The sequence below is a fragment of the Eptatretus burgeri genome, chromosome 6 (assembly GCF_056783735.1).
Source record: "Eptatretus burgeri isolate ZD-2024b chromosome 6, Ebu_testis_v1, whole genome shotgun sequence".
Lineage (NCBI taxonomy): Eukaryota > Metazoa > Chordata > Myxini > Myxiniformes > Myxinidae > Eptatretus > Eptatretus burgeri.
Genome location: NC_140966.1, coordinates 12,168,668 through 12,189,124, shown reverse-complemented (window position 1 = coordinate 12,189,124; position 20,457 = coordinate 12,168,668). Strand labels below are relative to the sequence as shown.

Sequence of the window (20,457 nt, the reverse complement as noted above, 5' to 3'; positions counted from 1 at the left end):
GCGGGGCGCAGAGCGGGGAGGGAGGGCGCGGCGCGCAGAGCGGGGGAGGGAGGCGCGGCGCGCAGAGCGGGGAGGGAGGCGCGGCGCGCAGAGCGGGGGAGGGAGGCGCGGCGCGCAGAGCGGGGAGGGAGGCGCGGCGCGCAGAGCGGGGGAGGAGGGCGCGGCGCGCAGAGCGGGGGAGGGAGGCGCGGAGCGCAGAGCGGGGGAGGGAGGCGCGGAGCGCAGAGCGGGGGAGGGAGGCGCGGCGCGCAGAGCGGGGGAGGGAGGCGCGGCGCGCAGAGCGGGGGAGGGAGGCGCGGCGCGCAGAGCGGGGAGGGAGGCGCGGCGCGCAGAGCGGGGGAGGGAGGCGCGCGGCGCGCAGAGCGGGGAGGGAGGCGCGGCGCGCAGAGCGGGGGAGGGAGAGACGGCGCGCAGAGCGGGGGAGGGAGAGGCGGCGCGCAGAGCGGGGAGGGAGAGGGGCGGCGCGCAGAGCGGGGGAGGGGAGGGGCGGCGCGCAGAGCGGGGGAGGGAGGCGCGGCGCGCAGAGCGGGGAGGGGGAAGCGGCGCGCAGAGCGGGGGAGGGAGGGGCGGCGCGCAGATCGGGGGAGGGGAGGCGCGGCGCGCAGAGCGGGGGAGGGAGGCGCGGCGCGCAGAGCGGGGGAGGGAGAAGCGGCACGCAGGGCGGGGGAGGGAGGCGTTGGAACGCAGAGCGGGGGAGGGCTGAGAAGCTAAGAGGTGTGAATACAAGGTGGGAAACAATTTCAAACAAGAGAACAAAACTCCATTTGGCATGAGGAATTTCACGTACCTCTGAAGTTGGACCACCAATCTTTGCTTTTCTTGATCTCAGTTCTCGTGTCCTCACTTCGGCCATTGCTCCAACCAGCAATTAAAAGCAATATAAAAGTAGTAAGTTAAAATTGAGCAATGCCAATGGCCATCTGCAAGAATACAGGGAGAGGAAAGTCGAGGGGTGGGTGTAAGGGGGGTGGGGGGTTGTGGGCGGGGAGGGGAAAAAAATAAAGGGAGAGCATGGAAATCATATGAATGACTTTCGACACCAAAATATCAATACATGTATTTTGTTAGAAAAGCCCAAGGAGAGAGTTGGGCTGTTTATGCTCAGAGCCAGTATAATATGAAGATCCCCACCGACTTTCTGCCACGGAGGTGAAAAAACAAAAAAAAAAAAGGTGCAAATGCTCTTTCAGGTGGAGTGTTTTACTCCAGCCCTGTGTGCACAACAGACAACAGCTGTTTGGCACATCACACCTAAATGAGAAAGGTTCTACTTTCATTGCCTCTAAAATAAATTGGCAAACTTCAAACACAGACAAGCATTGATCCGACAGAAACTGGTATCTTGTTTTGAAAATGACATCCTGCAAAGGAAAGAGGAAAGCAGGACTGAGTAGTCTGTTATGTCGTCCCCTCACGTGTTGGCATCAGATGAACAAGTTCACATCTGCGGCAATACCGTGTATTCCTACACAATAGGGGTCGATTTTTAAAAGTAGGGGTCGGGGGGAAGCTGTGTTGTCATCTCAACAAAATGGGTGGGATGATCAAAGACAGGAGGTAGATTCCCAGAGAATGTCACTCTCCCAAAGGCTCTACTTAATCGAAACAATCGTTTGTTTTTCGAAACAATCGAAACAATCGTTTACTACAATCGTTTGATGGACTCTACTTAATACGAACTTGCATCGAATCTTGTTCCTCTTGCCCTTCCTCTCCAAAGCACCCAAGGTCATACATGTTTCTCAAGAAACCTTCACTTTACTCACCCTCCCAAAGCTCAGACTGGGTTGTCCACTTGTACTCATTGGTCTCCTTAGGCCCACTCCCGTCGTGTATAGTGACACGGGGTGGAGGCCTTGCTCTTCCCCACTTCCTCACCACCCCCCCGAGTTAATATTTCCGTTAGCAAATCAACAAGTTATATTTGCTAATTAATATAATATGAAGAAACAAGTCTTGAGGTGATAGTTCATGCACCATTTGAATCTTGTAAGGAAACAGCAACAAATCTTTCTTCATTATTATCCTTCGCGATGATGATTTTGCCATTCCGAGCTGAGTTGATGTTTCTGGGTTTTCGTCGATAACTCTCCCTAACACGGTCAGTGTTTTCTGGAGTACACATTGTTTTTGGTCTTCCACTGCGGGCAGAGTCATGAACAGACACCTTCGACTCAAAACGACCAATCGATTTCCGAATCGTGTTTTTTTTTTTTTTTTGATTGTTGTTCTCGAACATTAAAATGATAGCGAATTTTTCTTTTGAGTTTTAATTTTTGATTTCCCTCTGGAGGAATCAAATTTTAAAAATTTCACACGCTGGTCATTGCTAAATGTATTGTTAATGAATCTCTCTGGTCTTATTTATCTGTAAAAAAAAAAATAATTATAATAATTATAATAAATTAAGAATTAATTTTAAAAAAAAATAAGAAAACCTTCAGTGACTTTTGACCCACCCTGTATAAACAAACAGAGATACACCTTACTTTGATGTTCCCCAGATTTACAAATGGATCTCGAGCACCTCTTCCTTTGATGAAACAAACCCGCTTGTTCATCAGGCATTTCTCACTTAACAAAGTCTTCTATTCGATGTTGAATGATCTTTAGTAGTTCTGGTATCTCACGAGCATGGGAATGCTAAATGAGGAAAATGCATTTTTTTATCTAATCTGCAAAATGTGGAGGCAAGTCACCGTCCCGAAAATAACCAGAGTTGGTGTCAAAGCCACCCAATGCTCGCCTGTTTATACATTTATCGTTTTTAAAAGACTAGTCTAATAATATTGTTTATAAAGCATTGCACTGAAGTCTGATCCAAATAATTTTAAAGCAATATATGTATTTGTATATTGTAATCAGTAACAAGAGCGCGAGTGAGCACAATATACGCCCGAACAAGAAGGTATATACAGAATTGTGCTACTACATGGAAAACGGCATCCTGGTTGCCATGGCAACCACTTTAGATGACGAACATATGTCGCGACACACCGTCTCTACAGTCTGTACCTATGTACCAAATATGAAACGTGAAAGTTGAAAACTTTGGGAGTTAGAGTGCGGACAGGAACGGACAGACAGACAGACGGACGGACGGACGACTGGTATCACATAATATGCCCTGATATATATATATATATATATATATATATATATATATATATATATATATATATATATATATATATATATATATATATATATATATATATATATATATATATATATCGGGTGTATAAAAAAAATAGTGTGGTAGATAAAAACATTAGAAAGGAAAAAATAACTTGCACCAAAAACTTTAACATTTTCACACTCACGCTCACGCTGGGGGTATCGCTATAGCTCTCTGTTCTTTGAACAGGCGAGCTAAAAATGAAAATCACCATCCACAGGGATTGTCTATGATTTTCCCCTGAGCCAAACTCGCTCACAAAGAGTTCTGATTTTCACTTAGTGTGTGGGGAGTTGGGGGGGGGGTGAGGTTGGTGGTGTCCATAATCTTCTCAAATCCATATACTGTTGAACCTCGCTATTCACGGGGAATACGTTCCTGAAAAATGCCGTGAATGTCGGGGAATTATTATTATTATTGTTATTATTATTATTATTATTACAGCGCGTGCGCTGTATACAATTGCACCGAGTTTGAAATGTCCCCGGTGTCCCCCCCCCCCCACCACGTGCCTCAAGTGAGCCAATGACAGCCGTCCGGTAGATGGCAGTGCGTAACCGAGATGAAAATGGCGACAATTGACGGAAATACCCGTGTATTTCAATGGAAATTTGTGAAACTAATGTGTTATATATGTGAAAACCATTGAATTTATTGCTTGACGGAAAAAAAAAAACCAACAAACGCTCCCCTCATGTACGAACGAACGAAGACGTCATTTCCGCCCACCAAGGCATTTCGCGCCGAATGCCGAACGCTGAAAGCCAAGTTCTTCTTATGTCATCATTCTCTTTAATATTAGCCACGCGCTGTATTGAAGGATTTCACTTGTTATTATTATTATTATATTTAAACATGGTCTCGGCTCATGGAAGAGCGATTACACACGAACAAATATGGACACAACATAACAAAGGGAACAGCAAGAGAATGTCTGTCAGAAGGATGAGAGATGTCATGGAAGAGTATGGAATCATCAGCAAAGAAATAAAGAGGATTTTCCAGAGAGTCAGTGAGATCATTGATGAAGATTAGGAATAAGATGGGGCCGAGAACACCGCAGGCTTGACAGGGATAGGAGAGGAAAGGGTTGCGTGAAGACTGAAGAGCCATATGTTGTCTACGACAGGGAAGGAAGTCAATAATCCAAGAGTGCAGTTGACCTTGGATTCCATAGGCAGACAGTTTGGAGAGCAAGGTAGGATGCCAGGCTGTATCAAAAGCTCGAGATATGTTCAGAGAGATGGCCCTGATCTCATGTCTGATATTGAGGGCCTTCACCATTGTTGGGATAATAGAAGCAGCATGTCTAAGGTAAAGTGACCAGGTCTGAATCTGAATTGATGATCTGAGATGAGGATGTTGGAGAGAAGGAATGATGTTATGTCAACTGTGATGATGTGTTCCATGACCTTGCTGATGACTAGAAGTATAGTATGCTAATTGGGCTGTAGTTAAGGGAATGTTTTGTACCTTTTTTATGTAATGCTGTGATGTTGGCTGATTTCCATTTTCCCAGGTGGATATACGAGACCGGTCCTGAAGTGTTAAAAATAAAAAATAAAATTGAAATAAAATTTTAAAAACTGTGAATACACGAAGCATGAATGTAGAAGCAGGTCACACTTTAAGACCGGCAAATACATGGGGTCCACGAATAGCGGGGTCCGACAGTACTGCACTGCATGAAATGTTCTGTCCTGTCTGTGACTAATATTTTTGCTAATGACTCCACCCTCTCCTAAAATATACGTCATCCTTCAGTTATGCAGGCAGCAGCCACTTCCTCCTCTGCAGACCTTCATAGAATCACAAACTGCTCAAACACTTGAAACATGTCTTTCAATCCTGACAAATCTCACACCCACCCTGGCTCTTTTTAGGGGCATGGGGGGGGGGATTACACTGCTCTTGCACTTTATTGCTACGTGATGATCACAACTACCAAGTTTGGTGAATTTCTGCACAACTGTTTAGGAGGAGATAGCGTGACGGACAGACGGACAGACTGCAAATTATAGGCAATTTGGATTAGGAAAAAAAAAATCAGCAAAAAGTATACAAGGAACGTGAACACAGGTGGGGCATTTGTTTCACCAAGTGTGTGCTCCATACACAGCATATCAATTCACTATCACAGTTTAACAACTTAAATTCATGAGAGAGATGTGGGAGGTGGAGGAATGGCAATGAGAACAGTGGGGCAAACACAAACATCACCATGGTGTTTTACACACACACACACACACACACACACACACACACACACACACACACACACACACACACACACACACACACACACACACACACACACACACACACACACAGTTTCGTTTTTTGGGTGAATGGAGGCCATGGTTTTAGGGTGGTTGAGGAATTAACAAACACAGGCAGACATTCAACTTTTGATGAGACCCTCCACAATTACATCAGGTATCCACACCTCTGCTACCCAATGCTTCTACATAAGGTACCTATCCAATTCCAGTTTTAAAACCGTTTCTGCTTCTACTACCTCTCAACTGGCCTATAGTTCCCAACCACCCCCCCCCCAAATCTCTTCTTAAAAAGATTACATTTGCTGCACTCCAATCCTCCGGCACCTGTGCTGACTCCAAGGAGCTATTGAAGATACATATTGCCAGGAGTTCACATAACTGGTACTCAGGTACTCATGCGTGGTCAAAATTTTTTTTTTTTTCCAAAAAAAAATACTAAATGTGTTCTTCAAAGATGCTCCGACAGCTCAAAAGCGTGCTAGCTCACACAACGGAGGATTTCGGTGGAAGCTTTTATTCAGCGAGTGTCGGTAAAGACCGCTCCGTGATAAATCTGATATAATTGATATATTGTGCTGCGATTTCAGAATTTAAGTGTACAAAATTCAGTTTATAAATGATAACATTATAATTAACAAGTTATAACTTGTAAGATAATAAAATAAAATCGATCCAAGGAGAACACGTAGGCAAAGAGGAAGAAGAGGACGTTCAGAAGCATCCGGAAGGATTATAAAAAACAAAAATAATTAAAAAAAAAAATTGTGTGAACCCCTGGTTATTGGTTAAAATCCCAGTTAAAGTACACTACTAGTCTGAGATGAGGATAACGATACAAACCTGCGTCAGGATGCTCGGACTGTGTACACTGCAGGTCATCTACAGTAAACAAGTACCGGCAGAACAAGATCAAATGAGCCAAGATCCTTGTCCTCTTAATGATGACGTCATAAAAACGAATATGACATCATTGTGATGCATCAGGTTTGCGATAAATTATCTCTGCTAATGCCCTGTTCGATTCCCGCAAACAAAATTCAAAAAGCTTGCTGAGTTTGAGATAATTATTTAGGCGATTTCCATTAGCGGAGATATTTTGACGTCATAACTTTTTTTTCTAGGAAGAATTTCCAAAATCTGAGATGGTTACTGCCTGCGCGTGGGCTTTCTGCATATACATGGCAAGTTTCATGAAGATCCGATGAAAACTCTGGGTTGTGAAACAAAAAATGTCAAAAAATAGGAATGACGTCATAAAAATTGATGACGTCATAGTGATGTATCATATGTGTGGTAATTCATCTCTGCTGATGCCCTGTTCGATTCCCACAAACAGAATTCAAAAAGCTTGCCGAGTTTCGGAGATAATTTTTTAGGCGATTTCCATTAGCGGAGATATTTTGACGTCATAACTTTTTTTTCTAGGAGGAATTTTCAAAATCGGAGATGGTTACTGTCTGCACAGGGTATTTTTACATGTATACACCAAGTTTCAGGAAGTTTCGATGAAAACTGTAGGCTGTGAAACAAAAAAAGTCCACAAGAAGAAGAAGAACAACGTAAGACTTCGAGATCTTCCACGAGGATCTAAAAACAAACAAACAAAAGTTTCCCATGAATTTGGCTTCAATGTAGTTTTTTATTTATTTATTTTTTAAGACGCATCGCACACACCGCTCAACATTTTAATTTGAGTGTTTCAGCGCTCACACCCACCGAGTGCGCAGTGTGTGAGGTATCATTTAGCATAGTGAATCGGGTTATCGCTAGTGAAGTTTCGTTTCCATTTTACTCAAAATAGTTGAGGGGCCGGGAATGATCAACCGAGTAGTACTAGTAGTACTAGTAGTACTAGTAGTACTAGTAGTAGTAGTAGTAGTAGTAGTAGTAGTAGTAGTAGTAGTAGTAGTAGTAGTAGTGAACAGATTCAATGTTCACACACGTGCTCCAACAAGGAAGAACAAAAATCCTCCCGAACTTCGACTTGCAACCCTCCGGAACCCAGAGACCTTTTAATCGTTTGAAAAACACAGGAACGATCTCACGAAGTGCGGATCCATTACAGAACAAACTCATCACGGCAACTACATCAACAAAAATGTCATATAAATAAATATCAACGATGGGTTTACATAACGTCTCCAAATAAAATATAAAAAAATCTCCAAAACGTATCCATTGCTGAAAATATAAAAGGGAAAAGAAACCAACCCCCCTCGTCCTCCTCCTCCCAAGTCCGATAACAAACTCATTAAATGACAAATCACGACATGTCGGTCTCGCTTTGTAGTTTGTAGTTTGTATAAAAACAATCAAAACTGACATGTCCAGGTACGAGCGATCCAAATGAACATGTATATTCAAACTTTCAGCCGCACACTTCATGATTCCACTTACTTGCTCACATTGGCGATCAGACGCACGTTGAGGAGGAAATATTCAAACCGAAACTCCGCCCCACAGCGCTGCCCCCATTGGCCGACGTCACTTCCGTTTGGGAACGGGACCCTGGTGGTTGTTCCGCGTTGGAAAGTTTTATCCGTTTACCGGTTGTGAAAAACCGTCACGTATTTAAAAAAAAAACTTCGCTTGTTTGAAATCATCATGTGTACGAAACTTTTGGACGAGTATAAAATAAAATTGATCAACTGTACAACACGACGACTGTACAGTACGGTACAGCTTGGAACAGTGCAGACATTTACGTCATCACGTCGATCAGGTTAATTAATTAATTAATTGATTTGTTTATTTATTATTTTGTTTATTTTTGAAGATTATACTCTTTTTTTTATCTCTCGTTCTCAGGCTTCATCATTTCCCCTCTCTTACGGACAATCTCTCAATGGTGAAAAATAACTTTAAAAATTCTTCCTCGTCAAACACCCAACACGTTACACACCCAACTCGTCTCACGCCCAGCTCGTCCACACCCAACTTGTGACACACCCAACTCGTCACACACCCAACTCGTCACACACCCAACACGTCACACACCCAACTCGTCACACACCCAACTCGTCCACACCCAACTCGTCGACACACAACTTGTGACACACCTAACTCGTCACACCCCCAACTCGTCACACACCCAACTCGTCACACACCCAACTCATCACACACCCAACACTTCACACACCCAACTCGTCACACACCCAACCTGCCCCACCCCTTCCTCGTCACACACCCAACTCGTCCACACCCAACTCGGCACACACCCAACTCGTCCACACCCAACTCCTCACACGCCCAACTCGTCGCACACCCAACCTGTCCATCCCTTCCTCGTCACACACCCAACTCGTCCACACCCAACTCGTCCACACCCAACTCGTCCACACCCAACTCGTGACACACCCAACTCGTCACACACCCAACTCGTCACACACCCAACTCGTCACACACCCAACCTGTCCACCCCTTCCTCGTCACACACCCAACTCGTCCACACCCAACTCGTCACACACCCAACTCGTCACACACCCAACTCGTCCACACCCAACTCGTCCACACCCAACTTGTGACACACCCAGCACGTCACACACCCAACTCGTCACACACCCAACACGTCACACACTCAACTCGTCACACACCCAACTCGTCACACACCCAACTCGTCACACACCCAACACGTCACACACCCAACTCGTCACACACCCAACTCGTCACACACCCAACCTGTCCAGCGCTTCCTCATCACACACCCAACTCGTCCACACCCAACTCATCACACACCCAACTCGTCACACACCCAACTCGTCACACACCCAACTCGTCCACACCCAACTCGTCACACACCCAACACGTCACACACCCAACTCGTCACACACCCAACTCGTCACACGCCCAACTCGTCGCACACCCAACCTGTCCACCCCTTCCTCGTCACACACCCAACTCGTCCACACCCAACTCGTCACACACCCAACTCGTCCACACACAACTCGTCACACACCCAACTCGTCCACACCCAACTCGTCCACCCCCTCCCTCGTCACACACCCAACTTGTCCACCCCCTCCCTCGTCACACACCCAACTCGTCCACCCTCCCTCGGTACACCTGTCCACCCCCTCCATCGCTACACCTCGTGATCGTGCGTTGAAGTTCTTCGGCCGAACTTTGCGTGCAGCACAAGGCTTGCGGAGTAGCATCATCGCCTCAAGGCCCTCTGGCTACTTCGGGCAGGAATTTGGCAGTGGTGCCGGCGATAGCTCGCCTACTCTTCAACACAGCCGTTTAACATCCATCCGAAGGACAGTGCACACATTGATGAATCACCTTGCCTACGAAACACCAGGATGACAATTTGTAGCTGTGTTGGGATTCCAACCCAGGCTAGACAGCTTATAGGAGCTTATAGGTGAGCGTGCCTACCTCGAGGAGGCTATCCTATCAACCCCTGTATTAAAAAGTAAGAAAACTGTTTGTAATGGTGGGCGTTCAAGCCCCAGGAAGAACCAATTCCAAAGTTGGTACGACCACAAGATGTATTGAGCTTTGTTAGTAAAATAATAACCTCATACTGTTTCAGGTCCCCACACCTTCCTCACCCTCCCTGTTTGTTTGACCAGTGGTGAGTGAAGCTTTTCCAAGTCAAAGTTGATCACAATATCCATTCGCTCTTCAATGATGCAACAAACACTTGTTTGACTATCCACCTTGTCAATAGGACATGAAATTGCGCAAAACATTCACCTGAAGGACTTGTTTATGTATTTGGTAAACTCAAAGCACGGAAATTGAAATTCTAAATTATAATGATCAACTTTGTTACAGGAAAACATACTATGACATCACGTGATCCATATTACACATTATAATGTGCATTTTCTTCTCCTACATATCCCATGAAAAGTGTAGAACAATGAGAAGATACAATCAGCAACATATTCGCCGATTTAATGTAAAATAAATGTGCAATTATAAATGCAGATGTTTTTATTAATACTCATATTAATAATGGCCTTGGAAGGGGGGGGGGGGTACACACCTGAAGGTTCACCTTAGGCACCTAATTCCCTTGCACTGGCCCTGGTATGTATACATGTGGAATGAAGTCAAATCAAGTTTATTGTCAAATGTGTAAAATATACAATGAAATTTGTTTCAATCTTGGAACCAACAAGCTCAAATGAGCTAAGATCCTCGTCCTCTTAATGATGACGTCATAAAAATTGATATGACGTCATAGTGATGTATCATATGTGCGGTACTTCATCTTTGCTAATGCGCTGTTCGATTCCCGCAAACAGAATTCAAAAAGCTTGCCTAGTTTCGGAGATAATTTTTTAGGCGATTTCCATTAGCGGAGATATTTTGACGTCATAACTTTATTTTCTCGGAGGAATTTTCAAAATCGGAGATTATTACTGTCTGCGCAGGGTATTTTTACATATACGAGTATATGCCAAGTTTCAGGAAGTTTCGATGAAAACTGTGGGTTGTGAAACAAAAAAGTCCACAAGAAGAAGATGAACAACAACAACGTGAGTAAGACTTAGAGATCCTCCACGAGGATCTAAACATAATAAACACACAAGACAGACGTCATGCACAGATACTTACGAAACACGTCAAATAGATTTGACCTTAAATATAATTGGTTGTTGAAATCAATGACCAAATACACAAATCCTCTTCAAATTTCATGTCAGTCAGATGAAAATTGATGTCATATTGACCTTTGACCTATGTTGACCTTTTGGACTATGTTAACCTTTTGGTCGATGTTGACCTCACAAATAATTGGTGGTTGAATTCAGTGACATAAAATAGAAATCCTCTTCAAATTTAAAGTCAACGGGATGAAAACATGAGGATTTTAGAAATACCACCTCCGTTAAGATGTTGAGCTATCGCCTATGTTGACCTTTTGGCCGATGTTGACCACAAAAATAATTGTTGGTTGAAGTCAACAAACAAATATGCAACTCCTGTTCAAGTAAATCGCATGAAAACTGACAATTTCAGAAATTCGGCCGATGTTGATCATTTGGCCGGTGTTGACCTCAAAATAATTGGTGGTTTAATTCAGTGACCAATTATGCAAATCCTGTTCAAATTTCACGCCAATCCGATGATAAAGAAGATTATATTTGTTACAGGCTTCTTGCGTATGACGAACTCTTCTCGGTGGTGAAGTTTCGTGAAAATCGGTTTCAAATTATTGTGACCTGTAGGCGATTGACGCACAAACAGACAGACACAATAATTCATAAGACCGACCAATTTAGTTGAACATTACCACTGGGCGCTCACCTGGTCGTGGCTGGATAAGATAACTAAGGAATCACTGGTAGGCATGGATGACACGCAAAATATATAATGGGGAAGAAAGTAAATACCGATGGATTTAGGGGATAGACATGACGATTGGCAGCTGTTGATAAAGATTAATGTTGTCAAGTCACAATAGTCAAGTCGTCAGAATGTGTGCATAACCAAGCTTTATAAAGGCAAATAAATATACACTTTAAGTATATTTACAATTAATTATACACTTTGCAGTCACAACAATAATTATAAGAAATATATTCCTTTAAAGTTGATTCATATACATGTATCAATTAATGTATTCTCCATGAAAGCTTTTAATTATTTGATATTTGGAATGAACACTGTATTGGATGAACAATGTATAGTTATAATAATGGCTTTTTATTATAATGTGTTAATGACTGCAAAATGGTGAGCCTTGCAGATGACAGCAGTTGTGTACAGCAAGGGTGACATCCAGTGCCAAGCCTCACGCATCACATTGAGATCGCCAAACCACACGTCTCAACCTTTTCTTACCATTTAAGATTCGTCTGTAGAATTATAAATGCTTTATAATATCAATACAAGTCTCCAATAATCTGCTAAAAAAAATAAAATAAAATAAAAAACGGGTTTCCAGTGTTCATTGTACAAGCAAGCTTTTTAAGAGATGTTTAGTTTAATCCCTGTATAACAATGAAAATTTTGCAAAATCATCATGAGGTTTGAAAAAAAGAACAACTTGCTGTAATGACAAAGATGTTGAAAGAAATTTCCACACATTTCTGATGAAATATGTTGACAACATATCACTTCAAAACGTAGAAAATAGGTTATGTGGGGCTCAAAAAAAAATTTTTTTTTGAACAAGGATAATCCAATGATGCAGTTATTGGGTGGTCGCAAGAGTACCGTTATACTCAGGTTTTCCGTCTGTCTGTATGTCTGTTGGGTGGTCGCTAGAGTACCCTTATTTTCACTTTTTCCGTCTGTCTGTATGTTTGTATGTCTGTTTGTTTGTAATGCACAGCTCTGGAGGCCAGAGGAGTCAACCGATTTCGATGAAACTTGACAGGTAGGTTCATACCATGATCTAGTTCTATGCTTTTGAGCACCGTTGCCTAGCAACGGGACTTTAAAATTTTTGAAAAATCCTAAAAATATATATTTTTTCGAAAATCAAAAATCGGCTTCCAGGCTTTTATGCGCACTATAATCAACCTCTTTGTCAAAAAATTTCAGCCCGATCCATCAAAAACTGTATGACTACTATGCAATTATGTAGCGACCACCCATGTTGCCTACCGGCTTGTCTGTTTGTTTGTATGTAATGGACAGCTCTGGAGGCCAGAGGAGTCAACCGATTTTGATGAAACTTGACAGGGAGGTTCATACCAGGATCTAGTTGTATGCTTTTGAGCACCGTTGCTATGGACGCCACCGTTGCCTAGCAACGGGACTTTGAATTTTTTATTTTTTTTCGAAAATTAAAAATCGGCTTCCGCGCTTTTATGCGCACTATAATCAACCTCTTTGTCAACAATTTTCAGCCCGATCCATCAAAAACTATGACTAGGATGCAATTATATAGCGACCACCCATGTTGCCTACCGGCTTGTCGAATTACGTCTGTATTTTTCTGATTGCTATCCTCGCAATAAATGATCTGAATTCTGAACCTAAAGAGTTTATTTGATTATAAGTAAATAAATTCCACGACGGCGTACTGCAGTCTGCCCTCGGAGCCCTTGGGTCAGCGCAACAACTCGTCTCACCCGAATGCAAATCATACTGGCAATGAGTTGTTCAGGCATTAATTTGTACTGGCAGCAACTCGTTCCATCCTGTGCCTCGGTGCATCGGACAGCTCATACAGGCAAATAATGAAGGTGGGCAGGAAAGCACCTTAGCGCGTCAGACAGCCCTGGCTCTTGGTGGGTACCGCACTGGCTTGTATAGGGCTTCAAGCTCGGTGTAGCAAGGGATGGTAGATGCTCACTCGTTTTGTGTCTTCATTGGCCCGCAGGCACCGTCTTTGACCCAGCATCCCCGCCCACTCACCGCACACATTGTAGGTATAGGTTATGCAACGTGTTTCTGCCATGCAGTTTGCAAGTGTCCCTTTAGCTTTTCTCTCACTAGCAAGTGCAGAACTGCCTTTGATTGTGGTGTTTTGTGGCATAATCTGTGTATGGTTTATGCTAAGGTAAGGTGTAAGGGGACAAATGATGGGGAAGAGGATTTCAATGGATTGAGGATGGAAGGGATGGACATGGATTCAGCGAAGAGGGGGTTTGAGAATAAATGGGTGAAGCTTTGTGGAGAAGTTTAAGGAATAGAGGTTTGGGAGCAAAAGGGTGAGGAATTGGGATGGAGGGATAAATGGATGGATTTGGTATATTGTCAGATGGAAAGATGGATTGAAAGTGGGATTGATAGATGGAAAGTGGGAAATCACACAGAGGGAAAGAGCCTGCCAAACCGACACAATACATCTTTCCCATCCCCTGTTACGAAGGGATGGGACATGACTAAGAACACTTACAAATGAAATATTTAACTAAGGCTCTCTTATGTGTTGGATACAACTCCCCGGGGTCCTTTTTCCATAACTGCGACAACATACAGTATATATTGGTAGTGCCAATCCTAACAGGGTTACACTACTTCGTGTGTTACCGTTTCCAGTGGATTGACCACACCAAGCGAGTTCCGTGCCCTTGATGCATACTTGCGTAAACTTACCATATCAGGTGCAACCGAACAGAGCTGCCAAGTACACACCGGCTAACAAACAATTCATGTTGGATACAACTTTCCATCGAACTATACTTATACACTGTGTCGGACCTGTCTAGGAAAAGACAACCAAGACAGATTGGAAATAACAACAAACAACTAGAACTGCCACTTTATAACTGCTGGCAGTGATGACCGGGTACCCAGTCCGTCCGCCTTTGACACAACTGATACAACATGAGACTTAAATCATAGTCGCAAAGTTTCGCATTCATCGGATAAGCGGTGCCAGAGAAAACATTATTTAATGGTGATACAAACACAGGCATGCTTCGAGACGGCACGGAACAGACGAGTTACGAACCGGGCAGCACAAAGCGTTCAATTTCCTGATTACTGGCGAACACATTCAAATAATTAAATAATTCTGGCTGCCAAACCGCGTGACCGATAAGGTTGAAATTTTAAACTTTTGTTTCGCATGTCGGCTAAATTACAAATCTGAAGTTTCGTATATACAGAAGCAGCGGTTCCAGAGTAAACATTAATTAATATTTATCCTTCAATCCAAGATGGCGGCCAAACCGTGTGACTTGTGACGTCATAATTTTCACCACTTGTGGAAACACGATTGGAGACAATAAGTGCAAATTTTCGCTTTGCTAGGTTAAGCAGTTCCAGAGAAAACATTATTTAATATTTTTCTTAAAACCAACATGGCTGCCAAACCCTGGGCCCGATCCCGTTGAAATTTCAAATGCTCATTCCGCATGACTGTTCCACCATAAAGCTGATGTTTCACATTTATTGATGCAGTAGTTCCAGAGTAAACATTAATTAATATTTTTCCTTCAATCCACTATGGCTGCCAAACGTTGCATCGTACCTCAAAAGGGGATGAGAACTTTTTATTCGTCATGGAGAGGCGGTTATAGTGGTGGAGTTTCGCCTGGATCTGTTCAGTCGTTTCAGAGAAAAAGACGTTTTAAGATATTATTTTTCAATCCAAGATGGCTGACGAACCATGTGACCTATGACATCACAAATGTACATTCTGCTTCCAACTGGGTATTGGAACACGTTTGTGAAGTTTCGTGTTAATCGGTAAAGGTGCGTTTTTCTATCCAAGATGGCCGCCAAACCATGTGACATGTGACATCATAATTTTTACCACGCGTGCACACACGATGGTAGACGATAATTGCAAACTTTCGATTCGTTAGGTTAAGCGGTTCCAGAGAAAACATTATTTAATATTTTTCTTAAATCCAACATGGCGGCCAAACCGTGTGACTTATCAATTTGAAATTAACAAACTTATATCGCCTACGTGTCCCGAACATACTTCTGAAATCTGCCCTTCATCCGACCAGCACTTCTGCAGAAGAAGATGTTTGAAGGTTTTAGGGTTTTTTCAAGATGGCCGCCAAACCATGTGACCGATCAAGAAAAAAATTAACAAACTTGAGAAAGGACCTCATGGGGAATATATGTGTGAAGTTTCGTCTTCATCTGTCTTGCCCTTCTGGAGAAGAAGATTTTTAAAATTTATTCATTTTCAATCCAAGATGGCTGCCGAACCTTGTGACCTATGATATCATAAATTTAAATTCTGCTTTCCATCGTCGACCCGAACAAGTGTGTGAAGTTTCGTGTAAATCGGATAAGGTCTATTTTTCTATCCAAGATGGCCGCCAAACCATGTGACTTCTGAGGTAAAAAATTTTTAGCATGTATGCAGACTTGAGCGAGGAAGGCACTTGCAAATTTTCGCTTCGATGGCTTATGAAATACCAGAGAAAACATTATTTAATATTTTTCTTAAATCCAACATGGCGGCCAAACCATGTGACATATCACTTTGAAATTAACAAACTTGCATCGCATACATGTCACGAATATAGTTCTGAAATCTCGCCTTCATTGGACCAGCGCTTCTGGAGAAGAAGATGTTTGAAGGTTTTAGGGTTTTTTCAAGATGGCCGCCAAACCATGTGACGTATCAATAACAAATTAACAAACTTGAAAGAGGACCTCAGGGAGAATGTACGTGTAAAGTTTCACCTCAATCTGCACAGCCGTTCTGGAGAAGATTTTTTTAAAAAAACACTAAAAAACAAGATGGCGGCCGAATTACGTCACCGATGACGTCAAAATATTTTTTTTCTACGATGAATTTTTGTGTAGGTGACGCTCAAGAAATTTCAAATTTTTGTCATGTGGCGTTCTACTTGACGAATTTTTACTGGGATACCTCTTCACTGATGACGTCACGAAAAATCACACGTATTCCCGAGAGGGAGCTTGTTAAAATGTATCAAGCGAAATTTTTTTACACTAGAAGGTTTCCGAGATACAGAGGTCCAAAGTTGATCTGTTTTTTCAAGATGGCGCCCGTACCACGTGACCTATGACGTCATAATTATCAATTATGTATGCTATCAAAAAAGATACATATTTGGTGAAAATTTTGTGTCGATTGGTCTTACCATTTCTGAGAAAATGGCATTTAAAGCGAAAAAAATTGGAAATTTTGCAAATTTACGGCGGAAGAAAAATAATAATAAACAGAAGAAAAACAATAGGTTATCCAGTCCATTTGACTGGATACCCTAATTATTTATGTCAAACGCACTCGTAAGCGATCATTTTAAAGGAAGTATTTACAGACAAGAAAGCAAAGGAGCATAAGAGCAGATTTAATCATAACACACATTCTTATACAATCTTCGACTATCTTATTTACACAAGAGACTTTTCCATCATTCAATCAGGGGAGAAGAAGACAAGAAGAACTTGAAAAGAAAATAAAAGTATGAAGAAAAGAAAAGTCAGGTCTTTTCTTTTCTCCCTCAGCTCAGACAGCCCGACGGGGCTGTGCAAACCAAAATGCGGAGAATGCAGAGGAAAGGATGGAGAAGATTGACAGTGGTGATACAGCACGATGGAACATGCAGCCACATCCCTGAGTTGCCCAGACCCAGTAGTCGAGTCCTCTCCGACATCCCAGATATGCCAGCTACGAGCACCTCTGTTTCTGCTGGGCCCCCATGTCCAGCAGTTCCCCATTATCCAAACGTGGGAACTTACAATGTTCCCACGGAATGACGTGGCATTGTCCCCCTCCCTTCATGCACCCACGGCTGCGCCGAAAGCCCTCAGCCTCTCCCTGCACGTGCAAGAGGTCCGTTGTACTGTACGTACTGTTTCACATGCAAGAAGTGCCGTCCCACAGGCCACGAACACCAAGCATCGTGCTTTGTTCCGTGAACATGCACGCGAGAATGAGCACAGCCCCATGTGGTGAAGGTAATCTGATTGGCTCGACGGATTGAACGTGCCCAATCAAACAATATGCGAATGTAGCAAATAGGGAGAGGGCCGCCGCCAGACTGAGGGATGACCGAACGGTTGTGGGGGTTGAAGGTAAGAACAATGGGATGAAGGAGGGATTGTTGGTGGATTGAGAAAGCAGAAAAGGGCAACAGACCGATGGTGTGAAGGAGGAATGCTCGAAAGTAACAGAGGGTTTGAACGGACCAGTGGGGTGAAGGAGCGATTGTCAAAATGATGTTTGGTGAAGAAGAGGTAATGGACCTATGGTGTGATGGAGGGAAGATTAAAAGTAGCAGAGGGGGGAAAGGAAGACATCACACCGGGGAAACACAAACCAATCAACGGATGCCCACCGAACAACCCCTCGACAAGGGACCAAAGACGAGCTACACATAGACTCATCAAATAACTGATCCTCAGGTTACCTACATGTCCATGTATGCTCTCCCCCTGAAGTAAGGGAGTTTCCAAAACCGTAACAATATATATATATATATATATATATATATATATATATATATATATATATATATATATGTATCATTTGGGGGAACTTTTTTTTTTTTGACATACAGTATGGAACCTTTTTGTCCCAAGAGTTAATGTCATGGCAGAGCGATATAAATTTCGTCAACGTGGTCAGAAAATGGCGAGTTTATGGAACAATATGTTGCTTCATGAAGGGAGATGGTCATCACATGCGAGTTTGGAGAGCTGGCAGACAAAATGATCCGGGACCAGCTCGTTGAGAAAACAAGCTCACCTCCCATTCGAGAATGTCTCCTCCTGAAAATGGAACCGACGTTACAGAAAGCTATAACCATGGCGAGACAGATTGAGTCGGCAATGGTGGAGGCTCACATCATAGGACAAGGCACTGCTCATGACAAACAGGCCGTACACCCTGTTCAGACACAGGATTCGCAGAGCAGCAAGAGACCCTTTAGACTCGCTGTGAGAGGGATGTCAGATGAGCAAACTCAACTAGCTCAAAGGAAAACGTGACATAGATGTGGATCTGTAAATCACACGGCCGACGACGATTGGTGCCTTTGCTGGGCATCGTGCCCTCGAGTGCAACAGCTGCAAAAAGAGAGGGCACTTTGCTAAAGTACGCCGGGGCTCCAAACAGGTTCACGAAGTGACCGTCCCTGACGTGAACGTGTTGAGTGTAGACAATAGGGCTCGAGATGCTGATAAGATAATGTGCGCTCTACAAGTTACTGCTTCCAGGGAAGAGTCGATGGACATTGAACATAGTTAGACACAGGCTTGGTAGTAGCAATATTTTCCGAATCCGGCTACCTGCAATGTTTCAATAATGTGTCACTGACTGAGCCGAAATTACACCTGGTTAGCTGGACTGAAACTGAACCTTTCAAAATGCCACTTCAGACAGACAGAGATGTCATTTTTCGGGCATGTAGCGTCACACACAGGACTGAAACCTGACCCTGCTCATGTTGTTGCGGTGTCAGAAGCACCCCCACCGAAAGTCGTGTAGAGCTTCTGCTCTTTTCTGGGGCTCATGTCAAGGTATGCGAAGTTCATCCCTATTTCTGCATCGGTCGTTGAACTCCTGAGAGAATTATTGCGGGGACCATCCACCTTCTCCTGGTCAGTCACAGCACAGCAAAGTTTCGATTCGGTCAAAGAACTGATTGTCAGTAGTCCAGCTATCGCTCTCTTTGACTCAGAGCTGCAGACCATAGCGACAACTGATGCCCCTGATTATGGCCTTGGAGCGGTCCTGAAGCAAATTCATGCTGACAAAACGGAGAAAACTATCGCATTTGCATCCCGAACGCTGACTGAATCGGAAAGAAAATATTCCACGGGGGAAAAGGAAGCACTTGGATGTGTGTGGGCGACTGAGAAGTGGAGGACTTATCTCTGGGGTAGACATTACACTTTACGCACTGACCACAGTCCTCTCACTATACTGCTTTTCATGAAATGATTGGGAAGAGCTGGAATGCGCGTGGACAGATGGTCCGCATGGCTTCTGTCATTTTATTATGACATTCAGTACAAGCCTGGCTCTGAAAACGTTACAGCTGATTGCTTGTCTCGACTTCCACTACCTATTTCAGAACCCATTTTGGAGGATGATGTTGAGGTTGTCGCACTCACGTCGACCCCCACTTCGGTGACAGCTGAAGAAGTCAAAACTGCCTGTATTTCCTGCTCCATTCAAACAAAATTGCGTGAATTGCTTCCAAAGTGCTGGCCGAAAAGGTCAAAAGGCCAGGATCCTGATCTCCTTTCTCACTTCAGATTGCAAACTGAACTGTCACTACAAGAGACTGCGTGATGAGAGGTACTCACCGCCCCAGAGGAATTACAGGCACATTTCATCAAATTAGTGCATGATACGCACCAGGGCATAGTGAGGACAAAGCAGCGGTTAAGAGATCTGTATTGGTGTCAGGGAATGGACGCGCCCGTCGAGTCCGCAATCAAGGCTTGCATCACTTACCAGCAGCACGACAAGACAGCTGTGACACACGCATCACCACGACAGGCGGTTCCTTATCCCGATGTCGCTTGGGAGAAATTGGCAATGGACATGGTGGAGCCCTTCGACTCTGCGCCACTGGATTGTCGTTTCGCTCTCACTCTCATTGATTACTTTAGCAAATGGACAGAAATTGTCTTCAC

At 43.6% G+C, this 20,457-nt stretch overlaps 2 protein-coding genes across 5 annotated transcripts in view; one reads left to right on the top strand and one right to left on the bottom strand.

Moving 5' to 3' along the window:
* Positions 1-13,631, bottom strand: part of LOC147024263 (G2/mitotic-specific cyclin-B3-like) — a 57,588-nt gene extending 43,957 nt beyond the window's left edge. The window contains exons 1-2 of one of the 4 annotated variants that reach the window (XM_085884035.1): positions 13,497-13,631; positions 788-920 (exon numbers count right to left, since the gene is read on the bottom strand). In XM_085884035.1, the coding sequence (XP_085740161.1) occupies positions 788-853 (66 nt within the window). In that variant the 5' untranslated portion in view covers positions 854-920; positions 13,497-13,631. Of the gene's footprint in view, positions 1-787; positions 921-1,766; positions 1,887-7,857; positions 7,996-13,496 lie in introns of those variants that run through there. The other 3 variants (XM_085884033.1, XM_085884036.1, XM_085884034.1) reach the window with 3 other exon arrangements.
* LOC147024262 (uncharacterized) overlaps positions 12,652-20,457 on the top strand; it is a 96,240-nt gene continuing 88,434 nt past the window's right edge. The window contains exon 1 of the mRNA XM_085884027.1: positions 12,652-12,796. The gene's annotated coding sequence lies outside the window, so the exon portion shown is untranslated. The remainder of the gene's footprint in view (positions 12,797-20,457) is intronic.